This window comes from Pipistrellus kuhlii, unplaced genomic scaffold (genome assembly GCF_014108245.1).
Source record: "Pipistrellus kuhlii isolate mPipKuh1 unplaced genomic scaffold, mPipKuh1.p scaffold_m20_p_6, whole genome shotgun sequence".
NCBI lineage: Eukaryota > Metazoa > Chordata > Mammalia > Chiroptera > Vespertilionidae > Pipistrellus > Pipistrellus kuhlii.
The window spans coordinates 14,096,133-14,120,694 of record NW_023425562.1 but is presented as its reverse complement, the minus strand read 5'-3'; the positions used below and the strand labels follow the sequence as shown (position 1 = coordinate 14,120,694).

At 44.2% G+C, this 24,562-nt stretch overlaps 1 protein-coding gene across 5 annotated transcripts in view; it reads right to left on the bottom strand.

The window, feature by feature from the left end:
- Positions 1-24,562, bottom strand: part of SLC14A2 (solute carrier family 14 member 2) — a 358,648-nt gene that overhangs the window by 41,600 nt on the left and 292,486 nt on the right. For all 5 annotated transcript variants that reach the window (XM_045574195.1, XM_036419071.2, XM_045574193.1 and 2 more), the window contains 2 exons: positions 3,377-3,561; positions 279-459 (listed from right to left, as the gene is read on the bottom strand). In XM_045574195.1, the coding sequence (XP_045430151.1) occupies positions 279-459; positions 3,377-3,550 (355 nt within the window). In that variant the 5' untranslated portion in view covers positions 3,551-3,561. The remainder of the gene's footprint in view (positions 1-278; positions 460-3,376; positions 3,562-24,562) is intronic.

Genomic DNA, 24,562 nt, shown 5'->3' with positions numbered 1-24,562 from the left:
ATGCTAAGTGTTTGTCCTATAGCTATCCCATTATTCCCTGAAGGAGTGAAGAATTTTCAAACAACCAAAACGAGTGAAATGCATTTAATTCCAAAACCTTGGGAATTCCAAGTTATTAGGGTATGTTACACCTCCCCAAGTCAACTCAGGGCTGATGCACCCCATCGGTGGGAGCCCTCACCATGGTTGAGTAAGGAAGCGGCTTCTTCTCTCCAAGCCAGAGGTAGGGCTGTCCCACTGGCCTGGCCTGGCTGCTTCTTCCCTGGGCATTGACTTACCTTTCAGCCAATTCCTGCACTCCTTCATCTCGCCTGTCAGGTAGCTCACTGCTTGGAAGAGGCTGATGCCTCCCCGGCCTGCTGAGCCCCGGGGGGCTGCCCCGCTTTCTCTCCTTTTACTCCTTTCATTGGGTTTTTCAATTTTCACGATGTGGCTCTCTTCGTTGGATGAAAGAAGATCCTTTCAGGAGAAGGCATGACAAAATATCAGATAATTTAGCTTTTTGCCAGCAGGAGCATTTGGGGATAAAGAAGGTTGTCAGTTTTCCCTTTTCAATATAAAGGATCATAAGACAAATATGCACTGTCTCACGGTGCCCCGACTGCCCCACACAGACCAGCTCTTCACAGGATCTCTACACATTCTTCACAGAGCATTTAACACTTTGTGCCAGGGATTCCTTTTGGCAACTTGGCAAGACTGTGGACTTCCTTTCAGAATGTAAAAGTTTAGAAATGAATAAAGTAAGTAGCATTACAAAGAAAACCAATGACACTGAAATGCAGTGATCACAATATTAGAAAAGACTGTGATACACATATAGGCGTGGCAGATCCAAGACCTACTATGATTTTAGGGTAGTGAGGAGTGAATGCCTGGGGCCTTTCCACTCTAACTCAGGATTGCTGCAGGGCCATCCCAGCTCCAGTGCTCACCACAGGAGTAGCGAGGCTTCTACTGTGACTGCATCACAGCCCAGCTTCTTCTCTAATCCTGCTGACTTACTTCTTTGTAAGTACTGACCCCAGTGGCATACCCCTGCAAGCTTCTTCTTCTTCTTCTTAAAAATATATTTAATTACCTTTTTTTTTTTTTTTTCAGAGGGGAAGGGAGAGGGATAGAGAGTCAGAAACATCAATGAGAGAGAAATATCTATCTGTTACCTCCTGCAACACCCCCTACTGGGGATGTACCTGCAGCTAAGGTACATGTCCTTGACTGGAATTGAACCTTCAGTCCGCAGGCCCATGCTCTATTCACTGAGCCAAACTGGCTAAGGCCCCTGTAAGTTTTTTATATGCAAATATCCCAGTCAGCTTCCTAGGGGAGCCCAATCTGTGACAAAAATCTCACATGTGCTAATATGATTGTTGTTCATTTCCTATATTCCTAATTGAAGTAAATGTGAAAGTTTGTTGGCAATTAATAAAAATAAAGGTGACTTACTTAACCTACCTCCCAAATTCCTACCCCACAATTCTATCTGTGGACCTCTTGGTCAGGACTCCTTGCTCTCAAGTTGTGCTGTCCATATAGTAGCTAACAGGACATGTGGCTATGGAGCACCTGAAATGTGACTAGTCTAAACTGAGATGTGCTCTAAGTGAATTTTAAAGACTTAGTATAAAAAGAATGTGCAAAATATCTCAGTGATACTTTATATTGATTATATATTGAAATAACATATATATTCATATATATTAGGATTAAGTAAAATATATTATTGAAATTCATTTCACTTGCTTCTTTCTACTTTTTAAATCGTGTTAATAGAAGTTAAATTTACACATGTGGCTTGCATTATATTTTAATTGTATACCTAAAGTTCTCTCTATTAAGGAAATGAGAGCAATGGAAAAAATTGTGCCTGAGATGGTGGATAACAATTGGGGAGAGTGATGAGCCAGTCAAAGCTTAAACAGATAAACTGGGGAATGAGATGTCCAAAGGGGGTTTTGAAAAGCTTGGGGGTATTTCTGTGAATCTAGAAGGCCGCATGTATGTGTAGGACAGTGTGCAAGTTCAAAGGAGAACTGAGAGGTCCCTAAGCTCTCACCTGCTGAGTTTGAGTCTCTGTAGAAGCAGAAAGTGCAGGTTGAGATAGAGTAAAAAACTGCCTGGATGAATGTTGGAGATATACCCCCAAAAGCACATAGACCCCTTGGAATATGCCTATCGAGTCGTTGGCTGACCAGTAGGCTAATTGAGGAGAAAGATCAGCGGTTAGAAATGATAAAAAATTTAGACTATCTAGAATTAGTTCAGAAAAGCATTAGACAGATATGCCAGCAATTGACTTATTTTTAAAATTTCTGGTTCTTTCTTCTGACTGCTCTGATCTGATATTGAGCTTCTCTAGCAAATTTTCACTTCTATTATACTTTTCAACTTCAGAATTTTTACTTGTTTCTTTTTCAAATAATTCCCTCTTTATTGATAGTCTCTATTTGGTGAGATATTATGGTCATACTTCTCATACTTTCCTTTAACTCTTTAGACATGTTTTGTTGTTGTTATTCCTTAATTGTATTTAAGGTGATTTAAAATCTTTTTCTAGTAACTCAATGTTGGGGCTTCCTCAAAGACAGTTTCTATTGACTGTTTATTTCCCCTGTCCATACTTTCTTATTTCTTAGCATGTCTCATTATTATTTGTTGAAAACTGGATGTTTTAAATAATATAGTGTGGCAACTCTGGAAATCAGATTCTTCTCTCTCCCCAGGGTTTGTTATTGCTGGCTTGTATCCCTCTCCACTGTATTAGTAGCTAGAGTCAGGCTACCTCTGAGCTACTGTGTTCAAGGAGTGCTAAAAGCTGACATTTTCCTGACCAGTGTAGTTCAGTAGTTGAACCTATGAACCAGAAAGTCATGGTTCAATTCCCAGTCAGGGCACATGCCTGGATTGTGGGCTTGATCCCCAGTAAGGTGTATGCAGAAGACAGCTGATCAATTATTCTCTCTCATCATTGCTGCTTCTATCTCTCTCTTCCTCTATGAAATCAATAAAAATACATAAAAAATAAAGACTGGCATTTGAATGAAGGCTTTCTTTTTTGAGACAATACGTAATTCAAGGGGTCAAGTCTAAAGGGCAAGATTTTGAAGACTGGTTGGAAGACTGGTGTATGAGTGTGTACATTTATTGTCCTTAAAATCATATTGCACACAAGCTACATTTTTATCTTAGGCCAAGTAGGACTAATCATGGGAGTGACCATGTATTGACTTGGGATAGAACCCCCTTAACAATGACCCCTCTGTGGCATTATATAATACAGGCATTGGGTAGTTGGGAAAATAGCATCTTTCACTACCCGTCTCCAAACCCTACCCCAACCCCACCTGAGAAACATCCTAGGAGAAACTTCCCTCACCTTTTCTTCAGGCATTTCCAGGAGGGGCAGGGCTGGGTGTGTATCCTGAGGGCTGGAGGGCCAGGTAGGGCTGGCTAACTCTGACTCATAGAGTTTGTATCTGCTGGAAAGAGGCTCTGCCAGAAGAGGACTGCTGTGAGTTTCAGACATCTCCTTCAGGGGGTGGCCACTCATTGGTCATGCAACTGGTGGGGGAAAAAAAAAAGAGCAGAACAGGTGGGTCAGGATTGGGCTCACATGGACTTGGCTGAGGCTGAATAGAGGCCTCAGAAAGCATATAGTCTTCCCTGACACACATGGGACCTGCTGTTCCAGAAGTTTGTGCTGCTAGAACAGCCTAGAGTCATTTCTCCATCCATGTCAAGTTTACCTTTCAAAATCCCCCCATTTTTCCACGTCCAGAAGAAAGCCCATTCCATTGGGAAGATTTCTCTGACACCCAGAATAGGTGTTTCCTCTTTTTTTTTTTTTTTTTTTTAATAATTTCTGAACTATTTTTCTCTAACTTTTATATTGGTCATTATACTATCTGTACATATATTTTCCTTTAATACATACACATAGATCTGATTCTTCCAACCTAATGGCGATCTAAAAGAAACTTGTTTTCTTAATTGCTAGGGCACCTACATTGCTTAGAGTTGACCTCAGAATCTATCTCTTCTTCCCCTTTGCCCTCAGTGCTCTTTCCATCTCCTTCCCCCTTTTCCTTTCCTAGAAACAGTAAGAAACTCTGGTATAATCTGTTTGAAGCTGTGTGCACCAGGCTGGGCATCCTTCCCCCTCTATGCGAGACCACTAGGGCCAGGGTTTATGTCATGACATGCTTTTGTGAACAACATGTGCCAGAGGCTCTCAGTTTCTCAATCTGTTCTGGTGTCCCAGGTAGTGCTACACTTCTCCCCTTCCCATTCAGTAATCTTAACCATTCTTCTCTGGCTCCTCTTCAGTTCAGTTATGTCTTCATTTACTTTATTGTCTCTTCGAGAGTTGGCTTTGGACCTGCACATAGCCTCTTCAATATGATTTAGATTATGTTCTCTTTAGAGATGCTCCTTCCCAGTTGAATTCAGCTCTTGCCATGGTTTGATCTTGTCAGGACTCCAAAATCTAGCATTCCCAGCCCAGTTTTGAGCATTGGATTCATTGACTTAGTTGTCTAGTTTACACCTGTGGATGTTCCAGAAGTAGCTGAAAGTTAATACAATGAAACAACTCATAACATTTTCTTCCTTAGTCCTGTCCTTTCCCCTCAAAGGCGCTTATCTAAAGACAAGTCCTCTTTCCTTTCCAAATTGCTCCTTCAGAAATCTCAGGAGTCAAACTCAATATTCCCTGCTTCTCCAATCTCCAAATCCAGTATTTCTATCTCTCAATACACCTTCATGTCCAATGTTACTATTTAACTGTCATCACCCCTTGCCACTTTTCTGGTAAATCCCAATTGGACTCCCCACTTCTCAGATTTCTCCTCCAAGCCATGCTTCTCAGGGTAATCAGAGATGTCTTATTAATACTTAAATCCACATATGTCAGTTCCTTGCTTAAAACCTTTCAATGACTACAGATGGAAAAATATGCCTTTTACATGACATGCAAGGCTCTGTATCACTGAGTTTCTGTTAGGTGTTAGTCCATCCTGTGCTTTTCTTGCCCTTTGTGGGCTCCACACTGGCCTCATTTTAGTGCCTAAAAGGTGTTAAGTAAGTACATTTCCACATCAAATGCTGATCCATGTGCCTAGGTCTCTACCTTGCTCTTTACCTAGCTAACTCCTTCTCGTCTTTCATGCTTTATCTCAATGAACAGTTGTCAGAGAAGCCTTCCCAGACCCACCCCTGAATGTGTTCTCCTGTCACATGTTGTCAGAGAACCCAGAATTTTTTCTTATGGCATTTTCTTTGCACCGCTCAATGATAGATTTATTTGTATATTTATTTGCATAGTATCTGCTTCTTTACTGGCACTTAAGATGCATGAGGATAGTGACCTTCTCTGTTCTGTTTGCTGCTGTAACCCCAGTCCCAGCACAGTGCTTGACACATAGTAGGTGCTCAATAAATAAATAGTTAAATGAGGGGAGGTAGGACAGAAAGCTATAGGTGATACTATAGAGGGAACATTTCCTTGGAGAGCTTTACAAATCATGTGTGTCTCATGAGACCTGAATGGCCTAAGTAGGGTATAGGGCCACCCACCAACCCTGCAATTTCGAGCCAGAACTCTGCTATGTCTAGCACCTGTCCTCATTCCCGGGAAAAACTCATTTAAACAATAGCTGATTTTGAGCGAAGATCTGCCAATATCATTCAGATCCAACCCACTCCCCTTTTTGATTCTGCCACCTGCCTGGAAGGGGGTCTTTTCCTCTGACACTGGAGGTGAGTATCCTGAGTTTCAGATTGCTCTGGGGGGGGAGGGGGGGGAGAGAGCATGCGGGGAAGGTTTGAGAGCAAAAGCTAACAAACCTGACAACCTGTTCCTCTCCAATGCTCTTCCTCCCTCTGGTGGCCATGACGTGGTAAAGCATCCTGGCTCCTTTGCAGGATTCCTTCCAAACCATCCAGATAAAAAGAGAGGAGTAACTAACTAGATATCTAGACACATGATTTCCATGACACCACACATCTGGGTGAAATAGAAATATTTTGGAACGACCTTCTGTTAAATTCAGTGGCTGTGAAATCCACTAAAAAGTCCAGTTGAAAAAATAACATTTTTCCTCAAATGTACTTCATTGAATCTAAGATGTTATCATTTTTAAGATGTATCTTTAGTTTGTGTATCCCCAAGGAAGAAGAAAATTCTGTCTATCAGAATTGTAAGATGCATTTTGATTCCAGAAATGTTAAAATATAAAAGCAATGTCTGTCATCTAATCAAGAAACTTTTTTTTTTTTTTTTTTTTTTTTTTAAAGGGATGGGACTCCGGTACACAAGTGGGAGTTGAGAATGGGTAGCTTAGATAACCTTTTCTAATAATGAGACTGCAAACATTTTTTATATATCTTTTGATGGAAAATGTATGTATACATTATGAGCCCTTTAAGAAGAGGGCCTATTCTCTTTGAGGATTTCTGTATTTGCAAGGCTGGGGAGCCAGCCTGATATATAACAAGCCTTCGATATATGTTTAATAAGGGATGGAAAGAACGAATGATTGCACAAAGAATGAATGATGGCACAGGGGTGGAGCCCACAGACTAAGGGCACTAAAATTAGGCCAGAGTCATCTCTAAAAAGGCACTTCCTTTTCCACCTTGGAGTCTTTCCTTGATGCAAACAATCTTCCCAATTACAAACAGAGAAATCAAGGTGCAAGAGAGCAAAGCAGGCATTGTTTCTCACAAGGATGTAAGCCTGAGCACTTTCTGAAGCCAGTTCTCTCCCTCAGGATGGACACACCAAGCAGAGGCCCAGAAACATGGGCAGCTTGCCCTGGAGTCAAGATTAGACCCAGTTCCTCTCCCTGTGCTCCTCTATTTCTCCAACTGTCTTGTGGGGTACAGCTCAGAGTCAGGGAGGAGTCACCCTCCTGGGCAGGGCACAGCTGGGGGCTGAGGGAAGGGGTCCCCCCCGGGCCCAGGTCCAGGCCCTCGGTCCCGTGTTCTGTTTCATAAGCCTGCACAGCCTCGGCAGGAGCAATGTGATTGCATCTCCTCTGGGGAACACAGCGTTCCTTTGCCATGGGATTGTTTATCCTGTTCAAACGGGGGAATTTTTGGCTTTGGGGTTGGAGTGAGACGCGCAGCAAAAATGACCTTGTAAAGAGAAGGTCGCTGTGTCTGGAAAGAGCCCAGGCTGCAGCTCTGATGCCCAGCTTCACCCTTTCCCTGCCACCAGGGACTGTGTGGGCCTCTGCCTCTCCCTTTTTATAGGACAATGAAGGGTTCTTAGGGCAGTGAAATTGCTGACTTGGTTCTTGGCACATGGGATGTGTGCGTGGTGTTTAGCTTCCCCTCTTGTGCTCCCAGATGGAAGGGGAAGGTGGCTGGGGCAACCCAGTGAAGTACAAGCTGGTTGGTCCCACACAGAACAGTTTTCAAAAGTTTCAATAAGGCGTTGGCCACTTGTTAGAACTGGACGGCAGAATCCCTGCCCCAGCCACGTCCCGGCTGAAGGCGCAGGCCTCAGAGTCTGTTCCCAGCTCAGCTCGGAGCCAGTCCACTAAACCTGCTTCCAAGAACACATAATTATCTGCCTGGCATGCTCACACTCCCCTTGGCTGCCTGCACCTTCTTCTCCCTCAGAAATGTGGACAGAAAAGGCTGTTTGGCTTAGCCTGACTTCTCTCCAAAAAGCCAGGCTTCAAATGATCTCCAAGAGGCTCCCGAAGCAGAGGCTCCCTCACCCTTCTTGTAAGAACACTCTTGTTGAGTACCTACTGTGTGCCCTTGGGCTACCCCAGGAGCAGAAGCGAGGGGCTCAGGCCCTGCCTGCAGAGTGGCGGGAGATAAGAGTGGACAGAACGGATGAGATGCACAGTGGCCAAGGAGAGGACAGGACAGCCTCCTCACCTCCCAGCCCTAGAGAGATGGTGCCAGACTTTCATGTTGGGGGTGAGGGGCACACTCAGGCCACGGAAATGTCTGGGAAAGCACAAGGTCTGTGCCAGAAAACCCCAGTGTGGATGCTGCCAGAGTGTGGGCAGGGGCATCTGCAGGGAATAAAAGGTGAAACCAGGGTATCAGAGGTCAGACGGTGGGTGAGAGCTCCTGATTCCTATGTTTGGACCCCAATTCTTCTAGTGTTTAGAAAACAGGGCTGGATCCATTGTACTAACTTAGAACCCTTCTCCTGGCACTTTCTTTAAGAGACTATCCATTCCTAGTAGCAAGGAAAAAACATGCCCATGGGACAGGCTGTGGTCTTTCTAGCTTGTTCTTGATGTCCTGGGTGGGAAAGGGCTGTGCCTGGAGGGGGTTCCCTGAATGGCTGCTGTGAGTTAGTGCCAATTTGAAGCTCTTGCCTTCCCTGTGACCTCGTGGGCTTAAGTAGGCCAGCATGAGCCTAACATCACCTCATGGCCATCATCTTCCAGTCAACCTGTTACTGAGGCCACGGCAGCTGTAGGGAAGGAGAAGCGATCAGCAGGTTCTTCAAAATATCTTTTGAATTAATTCACTTTGCCCAGGACTTTGTCCAATTGATACCAAGAGCTTCCAAAAATGTCTGCAACCTAAGGACCAAAAGAGACATTCTTTGCCTTTCCTAAATAATGAAGGAATCCATTGTTCAGTGCTCCTGACTGTTGCCTGGGGTCCCATGACCCCATGGGGCTGGCTCCATAGGTCCAAGGAGGTCATGGACCTATGGAGCTGACATCAACTCCTGGGGACTTTCACAAACTGTCCGGTCCCAGTTGTGTCCATCAGAGCCCAGGACACATGGTCTTCCTTCTGTACTCGAGAGCACTTTAGAGATTAATCCTAAGCCTGTTGTTTCTCTCCAGAGCAGACTTCATTTTCCTTCTGTTTGGCTCATCAGATAAAACCCCTAGACCCTCTTCTATCTTGCCACGGGGTCAGAGGTAGAGATATCAGTCCACCAGGACCTTGCTGAGTCAGGCTGGGTCCCTGGACCAGGGGCTCTGTGGTCCCGAGCCTGGTGGACAGCTGAGGAAAGGGAGAGATCAACTGAGCAGGGCTGAGTGGCTGTTGGAAGGGAGTATTGGAAGAGGGGGGCTCTTGGGCTGGTGCCTCACACCCCTGGGGGCCAGGGAAGGGATGAAGCCAGGAGAGGCCTGGTGACCAGACATATAAGGCAAAAGAACAGAGGAGAGGGGCCGGGCAGCAGTTGGGCAAAGGTGAGAGGTGCTAGATTGTACAAGATGTTGGCCAAGTGCTGCCTCTTATTAGGGGTGGCTCAGAGCTTTCTTGGCAATGAGTCTGATATGGGCTGAGAGGAGCCTGACTCACTGGGGCCAGAAGGTCAGGTTGGGTGGGACCGGAATCAGGAGCTAGCACGACCTCCCCTGGGCCATCTGCAGACTGTCGGGTCAGAGCTGGCTGATAGCCAGAGCAGGGGCTGGACCTTCCTGAATTCCCTGGCTGGGTCAGCTGCGAGTACAAGCAGGCTTGGCAGGGGAGCTTTGGCCCTCAGTGACCTGCTCAAGGGCCTGGGGAATGGGATGGGGTTAAAGGCCGACCTCCTATGGTCTCCTTTTAAGACATTAGATTGTGTTTGCAAGGACATTAGGAGGGGTGTGGCTCTCCCTTCTCAGCTGATGCTTTGAAAGTGGGATGAGCCTTTGGTGCCTATATATTAGCCGCTGCCTCACCCCTTCCCAGCAACAACAACCCTAGGCTGCTGGACCTTCCTCCAGAACCTCTGATCATCAGTCTGTTTTCTTCATCTGGACCAGCCCTGTCCTGTCCAGGTCGGTCCCTGGCCTCCCTGACTCCAGGCTGCCCAGTCCCTCTCTCCTCACACTGTTGATGGGTGGATGATTCTAAAACACCCCTAGATCGTGCGATGGTCAGAAAGCTTCTGAGTTGCCACATCTGAGTGGCATGCTGCTGGGACTGAGCACGTTTTCCTTAGACATGGCCCAGGCCCAGAGTCGGGTGACGCCAAGTGTTCTGGAAGTCTAATTGTACCTGATGGGGACCTATTCAGGGTACAGGGCTTATAAAAGAGTAGAATGCAAGCCTTTTTGTTTTTAAAGCAGACATTTCTGGGAAGACAAGTTGAGTCTGCGGGCAGCTGCTCCAGGGGTGTCCCCACACTAGCTGGGGATGACTTGGTTAATCTATGAAGGAGGGAGGGCACTTGGGGGAGAAGTTAAGCAGCCCAGAAGTTAAGCAGCCTCCTAACACTTACACTAGGGCTCTTCCCCACAGTGTAGGTCCTGGTTCTTCCCTGAGGGTGTCCCTCCTCTGAGGGGACCAGGGGTTTGTAGTGTTTGATTCTCCTGTGTCCTGGCTTGACATAGCTTAGGTTTTTGATCTTTGGGTTTGATGTGTACAAGCATACACCTCCTTTCAGAAACCAGACTGTGGTGCAAGGTGGGGAATTCCCGTGTGCCATCTGGGGTGGTGGGGGCACCATCCCTCCTTGACAGGGGTATAGTTCTTCTGCACTTGACTTCTGCAAGAACTTTGTGTGGCATGCCCTCTAGGCTCTTGAGCTACCTTCATTTTTTTTTGTTTTCAACAAAATCCTGGTAACATTTTTCCTTGCACAGATGTTGATGCCCTATACCACACTGATTAGAGTGGAGAGGCTGGCTATCCCTGGGAGGCTGTGGAAATTGGGACACATCCCATCAGGCACTGTCCCTTGAGCCTTCATTCAGGTACAGCCCTGGTAAAGTCCTCCATAGATAGAGTGGGGCGTTTAAAGAGGATGAGGGGTGGTGTTGGGGGGAGTATAAGGGGAGGTGGTTAATGGGCTGGTGTTAAGCCACAGGTCTCTCTTAAGCACCACCCCAAGGACCCAACCACGGATACCAGCCTGAGGACATGGGGGCTGGGGGCTCCTCAACAGCCTCCACATGTTGCCTCCTCCAATTCTACAGCAGGGCTCCTCCATTTGCTGTCACATGCTCAGAGGTCAACACAGACACTGGCTTTCCCCAGTCCCTGGTCTTCACACTGGCCTCACATAACCCCATTCTGCACATGACAAACCCAGCCACCCCTTCCTGGTTCGGTGGAGGACCCCTACCTGACCTGGTGGAGGATGCTGGTGGGCAAGGCTGCTTTCAGAGCACATCCTCTTTCCCCTATAGCAGATGTGTATGCTCTGTCCTTTGAACTCAAGAGTGGAAATCCACAACCTTGACAGCTTATGGTCATTGATGTCTGGGGAGCTTTAAACAATGCTGCAGCCTGGGTCCCAATGAATGAATGCTGAGGTCTAGGCCAGTGCTTTCCAGCCTGGGCTCCTTCTCCAAAGATCCTGAAGGAAGTGGTCTGGGGTGTACCCTGGGTACGGAATTGTTGAAAGCATCCCAGGTAAGGCCACTGGGGGACCCAGGCTGGGAAGCACTGGCCTAGACCTCAGCATTCATTCATCTGGGCCCATTTTGTCCCCTTGCAACTCCAGGTGAGGGCTGAGGACCAGCTGCATTTCTCAGTGCAGGATTTCAGCCCCACCCCCAGGCACAGACATGCATTTGGACAAGACCCCAGGGTCCCTCTGCTCACTCAGGCCTAAGAGGCCCAGGGAAGGGTCTCACGGGGCAGGGCTGTTTCGAGAGGTGGGCAGTGGGCACACAGAGCCAGAAGAAGGGAGGGGCATGCTGGGAGCAGGCCTGGAAACAATCTGTATTCATTTAAAAACTTTTGCTTCGTGGTCAAAGTATTCAGTAAACAAGCAAGACCAGACTAGAGCTAGGAACAGCAAGCCCAAAACGCAACAAAAGCTAGGTTTATGGCTTTAATGACATACTTTTACATCTTCTATCTCCAGGTGAAAGGAGGTGGCGAACGCCCTAGCCTTTTCCAGCATGTGTCTCAGCCTGTGGAAACGAAATCCCTGCTTCCCACACACCCTGTTCAGTGTCGTAGCAATGCACTCTCCTAAGGAAGCTGGTTTTAGGGTGTGCACAATTGCATAAAAAAGTATGTACCATCTATGGAAATAGAGGCTCATTTTAATTGCTGAAATCTGAACTGAATATTCACTTTTGCCCTGTATGCTCATATAAGACCATAAAGAGGAGACAGAGGGGCCGTTGATAAGGAGAGATGCAGGACTCATATTGGGGCTAAGTAAAGCCAGGGAGCTTTGGTGGTGGGCCCTCTGGCAGCCTGGCTATGAACTTCCATAGGAAGTGCTGGGTAGGAGTGATGCAGGATGGAGAGCACTAGTGAAACCCACTGGCGACCAAACGGTAAGTCTGTGTGATATCAGAAGAGAGAGCAGGGAAGGCTTCACTAAGAGTAGAAAGGGGCATTTTATGGTATGGTGAGAAGATAAATCTAGTTGGGATTGGCAGAAAGGAAGTATAAAGCGGAAAGTTAGGGAATTATAGCTAGACACAAGGAAGACAAAAGAGGAGGAGGGAGAAAAGTAAAAGAAGAGAAGGGAAAAGGGAGAGTCCCAGCAGAGAAGAGGCAGTGCTGGTGGTGAGGCTGTGCTGAGTTGGGAGCAATAACCGCCGAAGGGGAGATGGGGCCTGAGGGGCAAGAGAGATGCTCCCACGCATGTCCGTACGCCTCCAGCTGTCAGACCCTTGGTGGCTTCCCATTCTCCTCCCCACTTCCACGGATCCTGTGAAAGACAGAGCCACACTCTCTCCTGGGGTGCTCCTTTTTCTTCGCCCTGTGGCTCCTGCATGTCATCTGCACTTAGAAATAGGTCCTGGACCAGCCACGTGAGAGGAAGACTGGAGCCAATGTGATGTGGAGATGGGAACGTAACAATTCCAGCTCTACTCCACCCTTTCCCCTCCACGCAAAGCCAGACTGACAAAATGAGCTTTCTTCAGGTCCCCAAGAGGCCACTTGGGGTTGCATCAGGCGAGGATTAAGGAATGTATTCACTTTGGAAGTGGCTGAAGGCATTTGCCAAGATGCTTGTCCTCTGACCTCTGCGGCTGGACTGAGGTAATGGGAGAGACAAGTTGGCTCTATTTATACAACCAAGACTCTGAAGGGATGGAATTTGTCTGGACATCCTGGAAAATAAATCAAGCTGTTGCAAAATCTCTGAAGATGTGTTTTCTCGAGAGCATCTGAAAGGAGGGGGAGTGTCCATGAGCAAACCCCACTGACAGGGTCCCAGAGGGTGGGACACAAAAGCCTGAACTAGCCAGATCCCAGCTCTGCCATTTGCCGTGGTGCCATATCAGGCAAAGATGTGATCACTACCTCCTAAAGCCACATGCACAGGGCCTAGTGCTTTGCTGGGCAGGCAGTAGGTGTCAACAAGTGTTAGTTTCTGCCTCCATTTTCCTATCTTTTCTGGGGTTGTTGATAAGCTCTAAAGGCTCCAACTACCAGGGATTTAATGAGAGTGAATTTTTATGATGTAAATTTTTAAAATTTGTAATCTGCCTAAAACACCAACAACTTTATCTCCATAGCACATCCTATATTGGGTATTGTTTATTCAATCAAAAGTGTTTGTTGAGTACCTCTATGTGCCAGCCACTGGAGATTCAACAAGGAGCAAGAAAAAGCTTTATGTTCTAATGGAAAACAGGTGAACTATAAGTGCTGAGGGATGGAACTTCCCTGGTCCCCCCTGTGGGAAGGAGTTTGTGGAATGGAGGTAGAAATGAGGGGAGTATCTTATGACTGAAGTATTTATTGGGTGAAGGCCAGAGAAGCTAGGGAAGCCTTTAAGTCAATGGGTTGTTCACTCAAAATACTCAGCGAGAAACCTTGGGAGATCAAGAATGAAAAAGTCATGGAAACCAAAAACTTCCCTCTTGATAGAAAAAATTTTAAGATCAACTCATAAGAGATCTTTGACTTGGGTGTTAAGGGATTCCATGTCCTGTTTCTTTCTGTTTTTCAGATTTTGCAGTGCATCCCTCTTTTTCTGGAGCCTTTCCTTCCACATAGCAATTGTGCTGCTTTTTGGGGGGCTGTGTTCCTAATTTCTTCATGCACAAGACTGATGCTCTGACTGTGAACTAAGGAGTGGGATTTGATCAGAATTCCAGGAGTGAATCCTTATCAGGAACTTGCCTCTCTAAGAAATTCAACCCTGGTTAGGAGTGTACATGGGGCCATAGATTTGGAAGAAGACAAATGGTTTATTTGGGAATCTGAACCCATTGTCTTTGGCTGCATTAAGTCTACACTCTAACTCAGTGGTCGGCAAACTGCGGCTCGAGAGCCACATGCAGCTCACGAACTGAGGTTTGCCCCTCTTTTGACTAATGAGTTAGCCAACCACTGCTCAACCAGTAGGACAAGAAGGAGGTAAATTTGTACCTCTACAAACTGATGGCCCATCTACAACATCTTCAAGGGCTTCTGAGTTTTCAGCATTTTTGGGGTTGAGCATTACAATGAGATGACCATATATTCCACCAAATAATATTCTTTTTAAGTCCCTCATTATCATATTCATAAATCTGTGCATATTTATTGTGAAAACTTCAGCTATTAAAGAATACAGGAGAGAGTAGAAATTTATTGCCATTCCCAAATCATAAATGGCTCCCATAAACATTGGGTACTATTCTTTCATAGGTGTCTCTGTTCACATTCATAAGCAGCAGAGAAACAGGATTTTGCCTTATGAGCTCTTCTGTAAAATTAAAAGTATTATATTTAATTTTATGTGACTTTAACAACAGAAAAATGAATTGAAGTGAAACTAAAGAAACTGCTACATTTCAGCTAAATGTTTATTCATCATGGAAAGTATTTTTAGTTCTTATAATCCTTTAAGGTTAAGAAAACAGAAAAACTATTTGGAAAAAAATTAAGAACTTAGACTCTTTCAGAGATTCCAGGTTTCATATTTAGACAGTATTGATTGCCTTCTCACTAAGAAAAATAACAAAATTGTTTTTTCTTATACTTTTATCAATTTTAATAATTATATTACTATTATTATTTTTGCTCTGTTAGGGTTTATATAATTTCATTGTAATTCACAGTTTTCATATATTTTTATCTCCATTGAGAGAAAAAAGAATACTTATATGTAGAAAATGTATTATATATTTGTATAATATATATATTTTGTATATAGAAATTCAATGAACATCACTAGTTTTTTATTATAGCTTACATATTCCCATGTTTTTTATTATATTTAATTTTGTGGATGACACTTTATCACACACATGAACACATAATTCATGTACATGCATATTTAAGAGAAAGAGTCCATAGATGCATTATCCCTTGAGTTGCTCTTTGTTTGAGAATGCCTACATATTGTTTAAAGGACAAATTAGTTCATTCTTCACATATTTCCTGAGTGTCTAATAAATGTACTCTAGAGCTAAAATGTAGATAAAGTCTAAGTCATCTATAAGAATATCACACTTTTAAAACCTCTTCCAAATCCCAATTACAGTCTCTGGTAGAGCTAATACATTAGGCTGTTAATAGGTGTGGCAGCCAGCCTCTGAGGCAGTGCTCAATGATCCTTGCCTCCTGGGACCCACAGAACTGACATGTGTAACCAGTAAGGCATTGTAGAAATGAGATCGGGGGCTCCTGAGGCTAGGTTATCAAAGACATTGCCACTTCAACCTAGCACTTGCTTGGAGGAAAACATGGTGACACTCAAGCCACCTTAGGAGGTCCTCATGGAGAGGAACTGACCCTTCTTGTCAATAACCAGCATCAACTCCCAGCTGTGTGAGTGAGCAGCCTTGAGAGTGAATCCTGCAGCCACAGTCAAGCCTTCATATAACACCAGTCCCAGCTGGCATCCTGACTGCTTTCTCAGAGATCCTGAGCTAGAACAAGCCAGCTATGCTGCTCCTGAATTTTTGGTCAAAGACACTGTGAGAATAATAAATAGTTATTGTTATTTTATGCTGCCATTAATGCATCTTCAAAGATCTGATTAGTCAGTTTCCTAGCAGGAACCCAGAAAGGCATATATATATATATTAAAGAAGAGGATTTTTTGTTGTTGTTTTTTTGAAAAAAGAAACCATTTTTTTTTTAGTAGATACTGTTACTTATGTTATCTTATTTAATTCTCATAGAGCTATGTAGAATAGTGTAGAGAGTGCTTGCTTACCAATTTGGAGGTAGTCTCCTGCCAAAAAGGAGCGATAGGGCATAGAAGAAAGATCTGTTGGCCTTACACTTTTTCAGGAAAAAGTGAATTTCCTGTTGATTGAGCTTCATGAGGCAGAAATGTCTCTTGGGGTATGAACTTGGACTGAGAATCAGTTTTGAAATACAACCCACTAACTGAGGGATGTATGTACCTAGTCCTTTGGTTTACTCTGTGGAGACATACCTGAGAAATACTAACCAACATCACCAAGTGGCTTTAATGCAGAGAGAACACTTAAATGCAGCAAGAGAATTAGAGAGCAAAGTAAGAAAACACTGAAAGTTAAAGTGTTCCATCATTCAATTATTTGACTGTCCTTAGCAAGGCCCTCTTATTTGCTATGGTTGTAGCCTGATGGATGTGACATATATGACCCCTGTTCTCAACATAAAAACAATGTCGGATAGATTATTTGGAAAATTCCCACAGTTTTGAAGCTTTAGTTTGGCTTGCTCAATCCTCCTTCTAGGGTATTTTATTAATATATCCAAGAGTCTGAAAAATTAAAAGTGAATTTTCTCAGTATCACTTGCAGCTAAGATATGAGGAGAAAATCAGACTTTGCCACTTAGAGGCATTTAGGCAAAAGTTAGCGGTGGAAGTGAAGCAGATGTCTTGTTCTTTAAGCTGTTTTCTCATAAAAGTGAGGTCATGAACACATGACAGTTTTTGTCACTCAATGCTCAGCCACTAGCTTTATGGGTTTTGAGAAGCAGGAGCTACAGCAATTTTCTGATTCTGGCTTCTGAATACAGGGGTGGGTTCTTGAACTCAAGAGTTTCAGTGGTGTCTTCGGAGGCAATAGCTCCTGTGACAGATCAGTTTTGTAGGGTTCCAGGAGTAATTTCTGCCCTAACCTAGAGAGCTCCCTCCTACAACTCTGCCCCAAAGTCTATAAATCCTTTAATCCCTGTATTAAATTCCCTTCTGCTTAATGCCTGTAGTAGTTTCTGTTTCCTGCACTAGATGCCCTAAGTAAGGAACCCAGACACCCTAGCTGGTTTGGCTCAGTGGTTAGAACGTTGGCCTATGGACTAAAGGGTCCCAGGTTTGATTCCAGCCAAGGGCATCTGCCCAGGTTACAGGCTTGATCCCCAGTAGGGGGTATACAGAAGGCAGCTGATCAATGATTCTCATCATTGATTTATCTCCATTTCTCTTCCTCTCTGAAATCAATAAATAAGAAAAAAGGAAAAAGAAAGGAACCCAGTCTTAGAAGATAAAAACAGGGGATGAGAGGGAAGGGGCAATTAGAAAGGAGTTTATGGAGGAGGTAACTTTTTAGCATAAGGAAAGAAGGATTTCAAATAGTCCAGTAGGAGAGATGAGGGCTCCGTGTGGGAGTGATTACAAAAGCTTGTTTCTCTTCCCCCAGGTTGGTACCTCCCTATCCACGTCCACACTTCAGCTGGGTAGATTATGGCTTTTATTAAGGTCTGGACTGGAATGAATAGTTACTTGGAGTGTCTGTTTGTTGTCACTAGGAAGTGTGTTATTTCAATATGGGATTCAATACCCAGAAAATAGATTGTCATGGAGTCCCTCACGGATCCTGCAAAGATAAATACATCTGGAGAGGGCAGTGCTTTTCCTTTCCCATGGCCTCCCTTCATCACCCAGCTGGCAACTGCAGGCTGCTGTCTGGGCTCAGCTCCTGATCACCTATCTCCCCAGGGGAGCATAAAACAGAGGGACCAGGTGTTCTCTGACATGGCAAATCAGAAGAAAAATTACTAGATTGGGAGTAAGGAGACCTGGGGTCTAAATTTAGCTCAGCTGCCTACCAGCTGTTTAACCTTGGACAAGTTTAATTAATAACCCAATCTTGACTATCTTGTGAATCTGCCCACTTCCGTCTATTATAAAGGCTGCCACCTTAACTCCAACCATGATAATTTCTCCTGTTACAACTCCTGTTTTCTGTGCATGCCGCAGAGTCCATTCTTCCTGGGGCATCCAGAATAATCATGTAAGAGCACAATGTTGCCTCTTCTTTAATGCTTCCCAATGGCTCCGGGATGTCAAAACTTCCGGGGCAAGACATTGATTTTGGTGTCAGTGGGCCTCGCTACCCTCTTCTTCAGAAAAACGTATTTTTAAAGGTGAACTAGTAGCAATCGTTCCAAAAGTGGGATATTCAACCCAACATAAGACAGTCCACTGGGGTGTGGGTTGAAAATATTAGAACCTTTGCATATATTTTTCTTAAAAATTCATGAGATTAAGCTTCACCACCATTTAACATCAGGTGTCCTGGCTCAGATCATCTTTCAAGTTGTCACATGTCACAGATGGACTTGTGTGCCATGTATTAAAGGTCAGTAGCTCAAGGTTAAGAGGTTGGTGACTGCCTTTGTAGTGTGGAGCCAGACTTCCTGCATAAGCTTTTTAATTGGTTATTATTATTATTATTATTTATTATTTTTACTATTATCATTTGGACAAAGAGTGGTGCTCCCATGGTGCAAAAGGAGTTGCACAAAATTGACAAGTGGATTAATAAGATTCCTACAAAGAGGCTTCAGCTGATAAAGAACAATTGACTAACATAAGCGCAAATGAACCCCAAGAATGTGATGGAGCTATTGCTTGCTCAGTTCTGATTATGAACTCACTGCCACCACATTAGGAAGTAAAGGCAATGGCAACCTAATTGACCATGATGAGAATTAGGCCAAAAAAACCCAAAGTCAAAATTATGAAGTCTAATTTAAAAAGTATTTATATTCACTATCATTAAAGATGACCCACACCTGCTGTGTATTGTGCTTTGAGATATTGACTGTTATAAGTACATGTACATAACTTATAATTAAACAAACATTTGGGGGTAACTGCTCACAAACATTTTCATGGAAGAATTGTACACTAAAGAAATTTAGAGACCAATGAGCTAGGCGTAGTAGACTTGGTTTGAAACTGTGAAGGAACTTGCCCTAAAATCAGCATGGTTTTTTGGCCTCATACAAGAAAGTATTCTTGTTGGTCACTGATACTTTTAAAAAAAATATATTTTATTGATTTTTTTACAGAGAGGAAGAGAGAGGGATAGAGAGTTAGAAACATCAATGAGAGAGAATCATTGATCAGCTGCCTCTTGCACACCCCCTACTGGGGATGTGCCTGCAACCAAGTACATGCCCTTGACCAGAATCGAACCTGGGACCTTTCAGTCCGCAGGCTGATGCTCTATCCACTGAGCCAAACCGGTTTCAGCGGTCATTGATACTTCTAATGCATTTAAAAGAAGAGTCATTACTCTGCAGTATACTTTCAGTGGGCTATAAAGAAGTAGTCTTTAAAATTTAGAGTATCTGATCTGCAAAATAATTTGATTTGAATATTGCCCTTCAATATTTACCCAAAATGAAAGAAAAAAGGGAACTATTACATACCATACAAAATGATGTCACCGATAGGATATGTTATGGTGACCTGCACCCCATGATGGTGAATTGTCTCCTGACATTAGAACCAATTGGATCACACACCAGTTCCATCATTTAGAACCCAGTAAGCAATGCCCTTTGTGCACTGCAGTCATTCCCAAAGTAATTTGTTTACCCCCGCCATCAGAAAACAGTCAATAAATGGCAGGGATTGACAAAGTGGCACTGTAGAGGCAACAGAGGGAAATTGGAAAAGTGAATTGTAGGTGGTGAGAGACTAGCAATAAATAATCAGCTTATTCCTATTGCAGAAATGTCTGTGCCCAGGAGAAAATATGACCAGTGGAAAATTTGAATCAGATAAAAGTAGACCATTTAATTCTGTGTGAATACATTCAAGAGTGAATATATTCTGATTCTCTAATCACAGTGGCTCTTCACAATACCTGGTTTTGTTAAAACCATATCTGTTGACTATTGGATACTCTCTAGTTACCTGGCATCTGAAATTATAGCATTTCTGATTCACTCCTTGGAAACAAACACAGGCCTCTTCATGTTCTCTCTTTTGAAAAACAAGCACCCTTAAAAAGAGTTAGAACTTTAACTCAAAGAGCCTTTAGTGTGACTTGGTTTATTAAGTGGTTCCAACCCATGGGAGAGCTCTGGGACAGTATTAGGTCTCTGGGCATCCTAGGATGGGGGTGCACCAGGAGGGACTTGGGGAAAGAATAAAGGCGAAGAAGGAGAGTGCTAATGGTCAACTTTAATGATTTTATTTTTAACAAAGAAAGAACTTGATTGGAACCCTTTACTTCAGGTAAAAAATAGACTTTGTCAACCACTGAATTTATCAAGATCTTATAGACTTAGGTAGAAATCACATCTTTCAGAATTAGTCCAGTATAACACAACACTCAAGGGACCTCAATAAGTATGGTCAACCCTCAGTTTTCAGTGACCCTGCCATTAGGTTTTTGATTGTTGATGGGCAATCCGGGATATAAACCACAGCACTCTGGGCAATCACACCCATTTTCTTATCAGTTATGAACAAACTAGAGATAGGAAAGCGAATTTCAGGGGGGGAAAATTGCTCTTCGATACACAAAATTGTTGAGAGTAGGGATTACCTGTCATACATTTTGCAAGATTCCATTTCTCATTGTTATTGTGGATGATTGAGCCATTCTGATGAAATCATGATTTTATTTCTGCAAGTTACCTCTGCTTGTTCAGCAAGCTGATACATCTGTTCAACAACCTCCTCCCCTCCCTCACATAATTGATTGGTTTAGTAGATTCAATGAAAAAAAATCAGTCATTTGACACAGGTGAACTTTTTTGATGGAGGAGGGTATTTGTCAGTTTCTATCTAAATTGATAGGTTATTTTTATCTTATTTTTTATTTTTATTTCTGGAAATAACAAGTTTAGCTAACTAAAAAGACCAGGTGTCTAAACGGTGCTGACAGATACTTGATGTGACATCAATTGACTAAACTGACAGGAACATCAACGAGTTCAGTCAAAATGTTTGAATCCATCAGTGGGGAATGTCAACCATTTTTACTCTGGAGAAAGCACTCAAGTGTCTGCATTTTACAGCAGGGAAGTACAAGGTGCTTGGCTTCAAGAAACAAAAAGCTGATCCAAAAGGAGGATTTGGGAGAACCTGAGTAAGTATTGTGTCTTCTGATCTTTTGCAGGGACCTGAGCTTTTCAAGGAAAGACCACATTGTACTGTGCAGCCACAGAGCAGTTATTTACAGAGCATGGACACTGTCCCCCACGGACTCTTGGGGCCGAGATCAGTTGCCTAAGGAGGAATGGGGAAGGAGGAGATGGCACTTCCACTTGTCCTCTATACCAGCTGGTAGCCAAGTCAGCAGGATGGGGCAGGTTTGGTGCCACTCCCTTTTGTCTTTGCCACCAGACCACATGGTATTGTGCTGGTCCCTCCCTCAGAGGGGAGGAGTCAGGTTCGGTGGAACAAGGAACACACAGGGAAGTGATAAAAAAATGTAAGCTCTGTGTCCAGGTGACTGAGTTTGAGTCTTAGTGTCCCCCACCCCATCATCATGACTTTGGGCAAATTATAGGGACTATGTCCTCGCATCTACAAAATGAGGATGGTGGTAATATCTGTCCAGGATCAGCTTCATGGGCAATTGGCCAGTGTAATTGCATATGGTACATGCTTAAAAGGGCCCTAGGCCTGGGGTTTGATGCACTACAATTGCCTTCTTAACAATTCAAATGTCTTTAATTATTCAGGGAAGTGGGGCAGGCTTGGATCCTTGGTTCATATTCACCTCTGCCTCCTGCTGCCTCTCCCTATTCTTGACTATCTACTCCCTCCGTCTCTCCTAGCCTTGCCCTGGGCACTGCTGCTACCTTCTGTGCACAAATGTATCCAGGTGCCAGTGCACAGTTATGGGGAGGGTCTTAGTTGGACTATGCATCCACAGCTTCTTGATCCATTCTGGAACTAAGCACATCCTGGCTCAGAAGTTGCAATCCCTTGGGGTTGCCCACTCTTGGCGGGTTGGGGTAGAGAGTCTGTGAGAAGGGGAGGTTCCTAGCTCAACTCCTCCACTCTATTTGGGGTATCAGTCTGATGGCTGGTGGGAGAGGAACCTGGCAGCCAGTGCACTTCTGTGGGTTCATTGAGTTGTAGGATAGAGCCCCTGGGTGCCTGTGAGAATATACACTCACTTAGCAGGTAGCCTGGTGCCCCAGGAAGTGAAACATTAAATAGCAGATAAAAACACCATGACAAAGAGAGAAAAAAGAAAAGAGAGAGAGAGAGAGAGAGAGAGAGAGAGAGAGAGAGAGAGAGAGAGAGAGAGAGAGAGAGAAACCACCCAAGTAAGAATGAAAAACTCTAATAATTTTAGTACTTTTAACCGTTTTTTAATATTTTTTTTTATTGATTTTATACAGAGAAGAAGGGAGAGAGATAGAGAGTTAGAAACATCGATGAGAGTCATCGATCAGCTGCCTCTTGCACACCCCCTACTGGGGATATGCCCGCAACCAAGGTACATGCCCTTGATCGGAATCGAACCCAGGACCCTTCAGTCCCCAAGCCGACGCTCTATCCATTGAGCCAAACCAGTCCCGGCATTGAGCCAAACGAGACCCGGCCTTTTAACCGTTTTTTGAACAAGGTCCCCAATTTCTATTTTACACTGGGTCCTCCAAACTCTGTAGTTCACCCTGCCTCTTCAGGACTTTCATGGGGATCAGGTGAGTAAACATGTAATGCTGAAAGCGCTCAGAGCAGGGCTGGTGTTAAGCAGTGCTCACTACTCTTATCCATTTGGGCTTTGTCCCTTTGGAGAGGGTAGGCCACAGTCATGCTCCATGGGGGGCTTCTCTCAACCCTTCGAGACTGTAACAAAACAGAGACTCTCTGCTCTCTTCCTACCTCCTGACATGCTTCTTTACTTCGGGCCAGGTACTGGGTGGTAACTCATTTTGCAATAGTCAGAGCAGGTCAGGACCAGGGCCATGGCCAGGGAGCAGGGGGCTGCCATGTGGTCATGCCCACTGCGATTCAGCTCATTTCCAGCATGATAATGAAGTCAAGAATGAGCTTCTGAAATGAACTCTTGATCAGGAGGGAGGCAGTAATTGTGCTGGTTATTAGCAAGTGCTCCTGGATGGGGGTTAGGGGCATGAGCAATAGTATTAAATGAATTTCCTTTGCAAGTTCTGCTGTGCAAAGTAAGAGATATAAATGCTACATTATGCATTTAAAATACCTCCAGGGTTTGGTTTATAGACTTGTTTATATTTATATATTTATTTGAGTGTTTATGGCTTTCTCTCTGTCATTTTCATGTGGGTGTCTCTATAGTCATTATGGTTTTATGGCCGCTTTTTGGAAATCAGTCGCTGCATACACCAGCACATGATTTGATGAGTGAAGGAGATTCAGAAAGTTTAATATTGTAGTTGGGGGAAGAGCCTTCCCTTGGGGTAAGAAAGTTAAAAATGAAGCTTGAGGTCTGTATGTGTTATTTAGAATCTTGGGGAGTTATTGCGAGAAGGCAGCGAGACATGGCCTGGAAAGAGGAGGGGGCAGAGGCCTTTGAGCAGTTGAGGGACTGACCATAGGTCTCATAGCTTATTGTTGGGAAGGCAGGGCGAGGTCCCACTCTCCTAATGGCCATTGCTACTCCAGACCCTTCTTTTCCTTCCTATATATGCAGAGTGACTTTTAAGGGCCCACAAAAATGCTTTAATTTATTTTAAAATAAGAAGGAAAAATTGCCTATAATCCAGACTGCATTATATTCATCTTGATACCAATGCAGTCATAAAATATAATTTTTTAATATTTTTTTTTATGAAGGAAGGGACCCATGAAAGCCAAGTGCCCAAGGCCCCCACAAGTCATAATGTGGCCCTGCCAATACAGACCACCCGAGAGAGTTATGGGAGAAATATAGAGCTAGGGGCATCCCCCTGAGTCACCCCTACTCCACAATAATGCTGAGGCTCCACTCCCTCCCCACCCCTATCCCTTTTTAAGCTCCAACGTCTCAGATGTCTTTTTGTCTATCTCTGCAGAGAGATCATTTCAAAACAAGGAAGGAGAGGTTCTGAGCAATTCATCATGATGGGTAAGGAAAGACAGGGGACTGACACTGAAGTAAGCCCCTGCAGACTCATTTTGATTAGAAGGCACATGAGGATGTTCCAGGCCTCCAGGTCTGCATGGTGTGGGTGAGTCAGAGCTGCTGGGTAAATGGATGGATGTCCCATCCACAGAAGGTTCCATTCGGTAAAATGAAAGATGTTGGGTACCTGGTGTTGGGTGTGTATTGCTTGGCCTGACTAGCCTGTAAAGCTTTCCAATGTCAATGTCAATGTCACTGATGAAGGTCTGTGTCCCCACCCTCCAAATTCATATGCTGAAATCCTAACCTCAGAGGGATGCTCTCTGGAGGTGGAGACTGTGGGAGATGAGCACACCATGAACTTGGAGCCCTCATGCTGGGGATAATGTTTTTATAATAGAGATCCCAGAAAGTTCCATTTGCCCTTCCGCCCTGTGAGGACACAGCATGAGGAT